Genomic DNA, 10902 nt, shown 5'->3' with positions numbered 1-10902 from the left:
CTTACTTACATGTTATAATTTTTATTACAAAAAATTCCATGAAGATATTTGCAGTCTAAAAGATTTGTTTTTAGTGGTTAAAATGCAAGAGATGTAATGTTTTGAAGAGTTGTTTATTTTTGCCTGCTATTTAACTTTGTCAAAATTACTAATTTGACATGCATAAAATGATTTGCAGGTCCTTGTTTTGGGATTCAGGATTTGGGTTAATTGTATTCCACAAACACTAACTTCCCACATTTCTTTGAAACACCTTGTTAAGAAGTAATAACAGTTTTTTTTTTTTTCCTGGTAAATCTCTTTCAACCAAGTTCTTGTTGCCGCTCAGGATTCATGGATAGTCCAAGAAACATCACGGAGTTTTTCATGCTGGGACTCTCACAAAACCCCAAGGTGCAGAGAGTTTTATTCGTGCTCTTTTTAATTGTCTACCTGATCTCTGTTGGGGGCAACCTGCTTATCGTGATCACCATTATCTGCAGCCCCACCTTGGGCTCTCCCATGTACTTTTTCCTCTCATATTTGTCCTTTATTGATACTTGCTATTCCTCATGTATGACCCCCAAACTGATTGCTGACTCCATGTATGAGGGGAGAGCCATCTCTTATGAGGGCTGCCTGGCTCAATTCTTTGTTGCCCATTTGTTGGGAGGAACTGAGATCATTCTGCTCACAGGGATGGCCTATGACCGCTACGTGGCCATCTGCAAGCCCCTGCACTACACGACCATCATGACCAGGCATCTCTGTGCCATGCTGGTGGGGATGGCTTGGCTGGGAGGCTTCCTGCATTCATTGGTTCAGCTTCTGCTGGTCCTTCAGTTGCCCTTCTGTGGACCTAACATGATCAATCACTTTGTTTGTGACTTGTACCCCTTGCTGGAGCTTGCCTGCACCAACACATATGTCATTGGTCTGCTGGTGGTGGCCAACAGTGGTGTGATCTGCCTGTTGAACTTCCTCATGCTGGCTGCCTCCTACATCGTCATCCTTCGCTCCTTGAGGTCCCACAGTGCAGAGGGGAGGCGCAAAGCCCTCTCCACCTGCGGGGCCCACTTCACTGTCATTGCCTTATTCTTTGTACCCTGTATATTTATTTACATGCGTCCATCATCTACTTTGCCCATAGACAAAATAGTGGCTGTGTTTTATTGTATCTTGACACCCATGTTCAACCCCCTGATTTATACACTAAGGAATGCAGAGGTGAAAAATGCCATGAAAAATCTCTGGAACAAATGAGCAATTGTGGAGGGAAGATACAGGTACAGGAGGGAAATAAATAACCGGGCATTTTCAGTAGGAATCCTTATTGTCATGACAAAAGCTGAGAAACCATAAAAACATTTGGAATCAAACTGATTCGAATATTTGAAATCATGTCTAAAATATCCGTGTCCCATATTATTAACCAGGAAAGTGAGTTAATTCATTTTTTTGAGATGCTGCCTTCGTCAACTGGAATACTGAGAGTCTGTGAGGAGCAGAATCCCCCTGTTGAAACATTACCAACCTGGTCCTCCAACTCTGCACCCAGAATATTGCTCACAATAGTTACTGATGGTTCAGTTGCACTTATTTCTAACAACACTAATATCAGAAAGAATCCATAGCTTGAGACTTTGAGAATACAGGGAATACAATTAAGAATGACTGAACTCAAATCATGGAAGTGGGTAGAATAGATTCACTCTAAAACTGATGTAAGCATGATTATATACAAACTAAAATGTGGAGGGAAATTCTGTAATGAATGCCTAACTATTGCGCACATGTGACTACACACACATGCACACATATACACATAACACGGTGTATAGTTTATTGAGCAATGCTTTGGTGTCTTTGGTATTAGGCATGGGGCTAACCAATTTATAAACAAGATCTCATATTGTCCTCATGAGAAGTTGGCTTGGTTTTCTTTTTAAAAATGAAGAAATCTGATTTGCAGACATTGATTTATTTAGCCAAGGTTGAGATAGAATTTAAAATCCCGATCTTTCTGCCTTCAAGTCTGTTCTTGCAGAAATGCTGAGTGCTTTACTATCTGCTGATCTTCCTCTGAATGGTTTTATTTTGTTCGTGTTTCCTACTTGTGAGCTCCTGTTATTAATGCCCTTATTTTCAATCTCTGATGTGCACTTTCCCAGAGGAAGTGTGCGCTGAGTACATACAAAAAGATCTTCAAGAGAACCTCTCTTAGTCAGACAAGTAAGCCAGAGAGTAAGGGTGTGGATTTCTTCCTTTTGCTTTTTTCCTGTTCCTTCCTGTTCTGGACCTCAGTCAATCCTGTTGCAGAGTAGCAGTGACAAGGGCGACAGTGGCATCTGAAACTCTTAAGGAGGAGGATCCTTCTACTTGACCATAGCAGATGTGATCTCAAGAGCACGGGACAAGTGCTCATTGCTTTATTCTTTCTCTGTCCTGAATCTTGGCCATTGACACAGACTTAGTAGTGGTAAGTGTGCAGAACAGTGAGAAAACCAAAGTCAAGTTTTCAGAGCCAGAAAGCATCAGGGAGATCAAATAGAGGAGGGTGTTCAAGAGAGTCATCCCATTAAGTAGTGTATGAATTCCAGGGCTTGCCTCTGAGCTGCAGATACGTGGATCTGAAAGTAAACAGCGTACTGAAGTCAGAATGGTACAGAGGAGCTCACCATCCAAGTCCTAGGCTGGCCACTGGGTGGCGTACCTGTGATACAGGTGTGAACAATGCTGCAAAGGATTGTATAACTGAATTGACGTTGGCAACACAGGTCACAGAATGTGGGTTGGAAATTGCAACCTGAAACTAACAAGGTTAACTGCCTGCTACAACTAAAACTTCAATATTCTCCTTGATTTAAAAATATTCAGAGTATCATAATATTCAAAATATCCAGGATACAATCTAACACTACTCATTATATAAAGAAGCAGGAAATCTCAACCTGCAAATGAAAAAAAAATCAGCAGATGCCAATTCTGCAATGACGCAGATGTTGGAGTTTTCAGACAAAAACTTTAAAGCAACCATTATAACCATGATCTTATGAGTAAGGGCAAGCACAACTGAAACAAATGGAAAGATAGAAAGTGTCAGAAAAGGAACAGAAATTATAAAGAAGAAAAAAGTTGAAAACTGAGAACTGAAACCTACAATAACCAAAATTAAAAATTCGTTGAATGGGCTCTCAAAGGCACAGTGGAAATATAAAAGAAAGAGTCAGTGAACTTGAAGATAGGTCAACGAAAATGATCCAGTCTGAACAAGAACAGAGGAAAAAAAGATTAAAAAAATTAAAAAAAACGGAAGGACTCATGAGACAAAACCAAAATATACAACATTCATGTGATCAGAGTCTCAGAAAGAGGAGAAACAGAGGTTCAGAAAAATGTTAAAAGAACAATGGTTGAAAACTTTCAAAATTTGGTGAAATAGACAGACTTACAGGTTCAAGAAGCCCAGCAAATCTCTCAGTGGATGAACTTAAATAAATCCACCCAAGACACATCGTAATCAAACAATTAAAAACCAAGACAAAGGGAAAAATCTTTGAATTATAAAGTGGAACATCTACATAACTATAAATCAGTTCAAGAAGTGGATTTTTAGCTCGTCCAGGACCCATCATATCTCTTCCCAATTACACTTCTTTCTCTTCCCTTAAAAGTCAACACTAACACGACTTTTATGATAAAACTTCTTTGTTTTTCTTTATACTTTCATACGCTTATCACCTAAAAACACTTCCCTAGGTTGACCTATTTTAAATTTTAAATAAATACTATCATGTAGTATGTAATCTTTTGTGTCTGAATTCTTTGGCTCAGCATTGTGTCTGTGAGATTAATTCATGTTGTTATATATATATATATCTATAATTTTCTTAGTTTCATTGTTATGTTAGACCACCGTATAAATATACCAGCATCTTCATTCATTCTATTGATGGTGGACATTTAGTTTGTTACCAGTTTTGTGCTATTACGAATAGTTCTATTAAGACTCTGAGTGATGTGTCTTCTAATGAATAGGTGCACATCTTTCTCTTAGATTTATATCTGGGAGTGGAGTTTCTGGGTCATATGTTACATGTATATTTTTACATATTGAATGTATACTTGGAAAACCATTATGCATTTCCAACACTAGTATGTGAAAGATACCATTCCTCCATATTGACAACAAACACTTGGTATTAACCATCCTTTTAATTTTAGCCTTGTAGGGGGAGCAATGCCATAGTATTTTATTGTTCTAGATCATATTTCTCAGATGGTTAAAGAGGTGAGCACTCCCCCCCTTTATATGTTTACTGGTCATTAGATATCTTTTTTGCTGAAGTGCTCTTAAGATCCCATGTGGCCGTCTGTCTTTATCTTACTGATTTGTGAGATATATTCTGTATCAGTCCCCGTTTTCTGAGGAGCAGAAGTTAAAATAGAGTAGATGTGCAAATGATTTATTGGGGAAAACACTGGTGAGGGAAGGTGGGAGGAGTCCCCAAGGATGATGCTGGTCTGACTTCCAGAAATGAGACAGAGAAAGAAGAAAAGAAGACTCATAGACTGCTGTGTAGTTCTAAGAAAGTTTTTTTCAAGACTCAGGGAGTTCTTGAGTTAAAAGAATGTGGTTCAAAAAATATAAAAAAACAATGGCTCAGAACTTTCCGAGAGTAGAAGTTGCAGAAGGGAATTTTGACCAAAGTGAAGATTTTACATGGTCCTTGAAGAGAATTGGGAAAATGTGCTGATTAAAGAAATATAGTAGAATTGCTGGTTAGTGTTGATGGGCCTTTGGAAGTTGGTGGCATGAATTTATAGAGAACTAAATCTTCCCTATTTTCCAGAAGCTTTCGGGAAATAGGTTTGGAGAAAGCTCAGAATAGGATTCATTCAGCACAGGGGAATGGCTGTACACATGTGCTGAGCAGGCAAGAGTGTTGGAAATGTGAACAGTTACAAATTTTGTGGAGGAAAATTTGCTGCATACACCAATAAGTATTAAACATGTATATCCTTGACATTATTGATTAGTATTAAAAATATAAAATGCACCCAGCAATTCCATATTTTTGATTTTATAATTATCCTGTTTGTTTTTGCCCCTGCTTTGTTTTGGAGACGACTTCTGTACCCATTAGAATATGAAGTCCTTGCTGCCAGGGAGCGTGTCTGTATTATTCACACTGATATTCTTGGCGTTTAGCAAAGTGTTTTCTTTTATTAGGCATGAAAAAGTCCTTACTGAATGACTAAAAGGGTGGAAGTGCAATTCCAATCCAGTCACTCTGACTCTAGTTTCCTTGGTCGTTCAGCCCACCACAGAGGGGAGGTGTGGATAAAGGACAGCGATGCTCTCCTCTCAGCTTCAGAGGAGTGAAAGGACTTGTGCCTAGAACACAGAAGATGCTCAATAAATGCTGCTAGTTGTTGCTGTTGTTCAGTCAGCAATTTCCCTAAAGGTGCTAACTCTCCAATATCTGTTCTGAAAACGTCCTAACTCCCTTTTCCTCCGGACAACTTGTGGACCTTCTCCAGATGCTAGAAGGGCACTGGGTACTTCTGGGAGGCAGAATAGAAGTCTCTTCCTTGTGAGACCAAAACTCTATTCAAAGGGACTAATTAAATGACGGCATCCCATTGCTCTAACCTGAGAATGAGGCAAAAGCTCACTGCAGAACTTTTTCAGCAAGTGATCCTGTGAGCAGAGAATTAGTCTCCCTCAGAGACATAGCACTGATAATCCCTGTGTTATCACTCCTACTTTATAAACAACCTTTTCAGCGGAAAGAGAAAGACTTTCTCTGAGACTCTGTTGGTGAGTCTTCTTAGCAGAGAGCAGAGCTAACAAGCCAGCTACACTTTTTATGGGGCTTTTCTCCCTAATGTTTGCAGCAGCACTTTTTCTTTTCTTTTTTTTCTTTTTCTTTCTTTTTTTTTTGGCTTGTCACAGATACAGAAAACAGATAGTGGAAGGTGGTCGTGATGTTGGAAAGGTCACAGGCTGGAGCGATGAGTACCTGGGTACCTTCTGTGCCTCCGTCATGAAGCACCAGCGCGACTTTGGACAAGCTGCATCTCACCTCCCTGAGTCTTAAATCCACCATCTTTAAAACCAAGACAATTGGAAAAGATGATTTTAAAGGCCGTAGGGTTCTTCAGCAAATGCGAGAGAAATGGATAATGGAGCAAATTCCCAGCTGCTTGTAAATGAATGACTTCCTTTTGAGTTTTCACCTTGTAATATTCTGAGAAACTTTCAGCTCTGATGCCTTTCTGCAATCAATACACCTGCCCAGTCTGAGAGTTTGCCTAAATGAGAAAAACAATTTTAATCCCATCCAGGAGTTTAATCACGTGAAACAGTGAACTTTGGGATGATATGCTTGGAGCTGGTCTAGATGACCCTTTAAGAACTCTCTCAGGTCCACTATTCCACGATGTTAGGATGTAAAAAATCAAAACCAAAATCAAAACCCCTGGTGACCTGTTTGTGTCCTCAGATCCAGTCAGTGTAAGTTTTCTATAATCTATTTAAAAAATTAAATAAAAGAAAAATGCAACTCAAATAAAAACGGCATGGGATAATTTTACTAAAGTTCTGTTTCCACAAAATAATTTTGTTTCTCATGGATAACTCAAACAAGAGACTTCCTTTTTTTCTTTTTTGCTAGTTTTTAACAAATAATTTATTTTGTACTCCCACAAACTTGAATCACAGAAATGAACTAGCTTAACAGTTTTCTTTTGGGGCATACAAATTCATTATATGACTAAATTGTCTATTATTCATATTGATTGCATTTACTCTTTTGTTCCGTTTTGGGGATCAGTTTTAGGGAATTTTTCATATTTATAATAAAATTATATCCATTGCAATACCTGCATACTCTTAGGTCCTTGGCACCTTAAGCCACATGAAGAATTCATTGCTCCTGGCATTGATGATGGTGACTTCAGAGATTCTGTTTATTGAATGTTTATCACATCCGACCTCTGTGCAAATGCTTGACATGCACTGTTTTTATTTACTGCGCTTTGCAAACTCAAAGTGCAACAGTACTTATTTTCATTTTATAGCTAAGAACGTTGAGGCTTGGAGAAGTTGTCCATGATCACATGGAAAATAAACGGCAGAGGAAGTATTCAAACCCGAATGAATTTAAGTGACAGTATTGTATGGTGAAGCCCACAGACTCTCATCGCAAGGCTGCCTGGGCGCAAGCCCCAGCTCCCGTGCTTGGCTGAGTACGCTCCCGTAAGTTTCTAAACGTGCCTCACTTTCTTCCTCTGTAAAATAAGGATGAAAACAGTAATCATGGGGGGTGACATGAGGATTAAAGTGAGCTGATCTATCGAAAGCAATTAGGACAGTGCTTGGCACAGGGTAAGTGCTACGCAGCTGTTGGCTCCTATGACTGCCGTCTGTGCTCTTGGCCACAATGTTCTTCTCTGAAAAGGTCCCCATCAGCCTCGTCACTCGCAGAAGCTGCATTTGCCTTCTTGCGACAAAGCTTGGAAAGAGAAAAAGGGTGCAGTTTCCTGATCAGTACAGGAATCTTCTCTCCAGCATTTCTTATATCTGGGTATCTGTTTCTTCCTTTGCGTCCTTTGACACTCAATGATTCTCCTTTAATTCTTATATTGGGCATCAGATTTTCAGCAAGTTGGGTGATTTAGCTACTTTAAGAAGGCCTATGTTTCCAGGAAAACAATAGATGGTTGGTGTAATAATAGATGAGTGACAGTTTTTTGTTTAACCAGAACTAATACAGGCACAGGCATTTCCTTAATATAGTTAGGAGAAGAAAGGGTAAGTAGGAATGTTCTGCCAGATGAGATTCTGATTTATAGATGGCTGAGACAGGGCATCTGTTCTCCCTGCTCCTGTACCTTCCTTTGTGTCCTGAACAGGTAGATAACCATGTCATAGAGTTTTCACTGATGATCACAAAACTTAAAAAAAAATATTTTTACTTTGACTCATCCCTGTAGACTGTGGAAGGTCTGGTAGCCATTAACTAGAAGGATTTCACCAAATCCAGGGAAAGCAAAGCCCCGAAGTCTGTATGATGTGTAAAGCAAGGGGGAAGAGGAATTGAACTTCTTAGACATGATAACTGTCCACAGCACAGGCATGAAGTGGGAGTAAATGAACATGGAGAGAAATAGAGAATTTGGGCAAGTCTCCAGCTGCAACCACATCAGTTTCTCCCAGTCTTACTTCAGTTTGCTTTGCACCCACCTGTGTTACTCATTGGAAACACAGCAGAAAGTGTAGCGAACCTCATTGCAAAGCCCAGGAAGAAAGATTTAACTCAAAAGGTAAGGACTATACGTGTAGAGGTTTCAGGAGATCCTAAATATTCATGGAGGCCTCAAGTGCCACTGCATATATATGGAGCCCTGCTGAAAATTGTCAGGTATGCACTCCAGCTGACAGAAAATCAGTGTCTGCCAAAAGCTCAATTTCAGTAGAAACAAAATAAGTTAAAGTTTAGATAATTAAATAATTATTTCCACATAATGAGTTAGATATCTAGTGCCCAGCGATATTAAAGTGAACAGACATGCTCACATTTTCTGGTTACCAGGATGGATTGGTACAAGAATTTTGGAACAGAAAGGGTTAAGAGGGAAAAGGGAAGTCAGTGTGGCTAAAGGAAATCTTGTAATACTTTCTCCCTATGATGAGTTCTGCTACAATTATGTTTCTCCCTTGACTTTATAGGCAATACTGTACTGCATCCTCAGTGTCCTTGGACTTTATGGAAATACTACATAATATCACAGAATTTTTCATGCTGGGACTCTCACAGAACCCGGAAGTACAGAGAGTTCTCTTTGTGATCTTTTTGATCATCTATGTGGTCACAGTTTGTGGCAACATTCTCATTGTGGTCACCATCACCGCCAGTCCTACCCTGGCTTCCCCCATGTATTTTTTCCTGGCCAATCTGTCCTTTATTGACACCTGTTATTCTTCCTCTATGGCCCCTAGACTCATTGCTGACTCCTTGTATGAGGGGAGAGCCATCTCTTATGAGGGCTGCATGGCTCAGCTCTTTGGAGCCCATTTTTTTGGAGGTGTTGGGATCATCCTGCTCACAGGGATGGCCTATGACCGCTACGTGGCCATCTGCAAGCCCCTGCGCTACATGACCATCATGACCAGGCGTCTCTGTGCCATGCTGGTGGGGATGGCTTGGCTTGGGGGCTTCCTGCATTCATTGGTTCAGCTCTTGCTAGTCCTTCAGTTGCCCTTTTGTGGCCCTAATGTGATCAATCACTTTGTCTGTGATTTGTACCCCTTGCTGGAGCTTGCCTGCACCAACACATACGGCATTGGTCTGCTGGTGGTGGCCAACAGTGGTGCGATCTGCCTGTTGAACTTCCTCATGCTGGCTGCCTCCTACATCGTCATCCTTCGCTCCTTGAGGTCTCACAGTGCGGACGGGAGGCGCAAAGCCCTCTCCACCTGCGGGGCCCACTTCACTGTTGTTGCCTTGTTCTTTGTGCCCTGTGTGTTTACGTACGTGCGTCCATCATCTACTTTATCTATAGACAAAAACATGGCAGTATTTTATGGTATCATAACACCCATGTTGAATCCACTCATTTACACCCTGAGAAATGAAGAGGTAAAAAATGCCATGAGAAGGTTCTTCACACAGTAAGAAATTGCAGGTGGATAAGGAGCGGTAAAGCAGGAAATAAAAATGACTATTTCTGAAAGAGGAACAAACTAAAGCTTGTTTTTTATTACCATATGCCATCCTAATCCATCATATCCATTTATTCGTCTTCATAAACTTTTATAGCATTCTTAGTCTTTCACTTGAACCGCATGATTTGATTATAAAACATCTGTGTGAAATGTACATGGCACGAATGATTATTATCCCTGTTTCAGAAATAAGGAAACAGTGTCTCCTGATGTAGTTAATTGATTAATTAAGGTTATCTAGCTTTGAAATGCCTAAACTGAAACTTAAAGTCAGTTATTTTTGATCCATCATCCTGATATTTAAATAGAAATCTATGTTAACATTATTTGAGTCCGTGTGATAGTTGACTGAACTGTAGAAATGGAAGACAAAACACAACTTACGGCAAACAACTTCACACTTAGCCACATACAGCAGTCTGTGTGCACAGAGGCTTGGCTCTTATTCCTTCTCATCACCTTTATGACATCAGCAGTACAGGAGTACACTACAGCACACGGCGAGATCTTGGTTCCGGAGACAGATCAACCTGCGTTTGAGTCTTATATCCCATGCTTCCTCATGGCATGCCCTTGGCTAAGTGACCAAACTTCTACAAGCCTCAATGCTTGTCTTTAAAATAAAGGTAATGATAATACATGTCTAAAGTATATTTTATCCTGAGAATTAAGTTAGATAACCCATGTAAAGTTCTTCTTCTTCTTTTTTTTTTAATGTAAATTAATTTATTTACTTTTCTTAACATTATGCTTTTTGGGTTTTGTTTAAGAAATCCTCTCCTATCCCAGAATTAGGGAGATACTGACCTATTATTTCTTATAAAAGAATTAAAGTTCTTCTTTTAGTATTTGAATTCGTAATTCATTTGGAGTTGATTTTTCTGTATGGTATGAAGCAGAAATTCATTTCATGTAAAGTTCTTAATCCAATTTATGGCATATATTACCCATTCCCCCCAAATTTTATCTGTTGTAATTATTCTACTTCAGTCCTTTTGTAACCTTTTCTAAAGACACTGCTTTCTTTTGTTTTCTATCTCTACTATGTTTGAAATATATGCTTCACTTAGAACAGAATGGCTTATATTTTAGCCAGTGACGCAAAGTGGCATTTCCTTTCATTTCTCCTAACTCACTCTGTTTCAAGCTCTAAGTGATTCTAGTGTTCTGGAATCTGAGACATACAACCA

The 10902-nt window shown here is 39.5% G+C and overlaps 2 protein-coding genes across 2 annotated transcripts; both read left to right on the top strand.

The window, feature by feature from the left end:
* The first annotated feature begins 333 nt into the window (after positions 1-333).
* On the top strand, positions 334-1331 carry LOC105106899 (olfactory receptor 4C3D). The gene has a single exon (XM_011000697.3). It carries the CDS (start codon positions 334-336, stop codon positions 1240-1242), a length of 909 nt encoding a protein of 302 aa, XP_010998999.3. The 3' UTR covers positions 1243-1331.
* Positions 1332-8741: 7410 nt separating this feature from the next.
* On the top strand, positions 8742-9674 carry LOC105106901 (olfactory receptor 4C3). The gene has a single exon (XM_011000698.3). It carries the CDS (start codon positions 8754-8756, stop codon positions 9660-9662), a length of 909 nt encoding a protein of 302 aa, XP_010999000.1. The 5' UTR covers positions 8742-8753; the 3' UTR covers positions 9663-9674.
* Positions 9675-10902: the final 1228 nt, after the last annotated feature.

Source organism: Camelus dromedarius, chromosome 12, assembly GCF_036321535.1.
Source record: "Camelus dromedarius isolate mCamDro1 chromosome 12, mCamDro1.pat, whole genome shotgun sequence".
Classification (NCBI taxonomy): domain Eukaryota; kingdom Metazoa; phylum Chordata; class Mammalia; order Artiodactyla; family Camelidae; genus Camelus; species Camelus dromedarius.
This window is presented reverse-complemented; position numbering and strand designations above follow the sequence as displayed.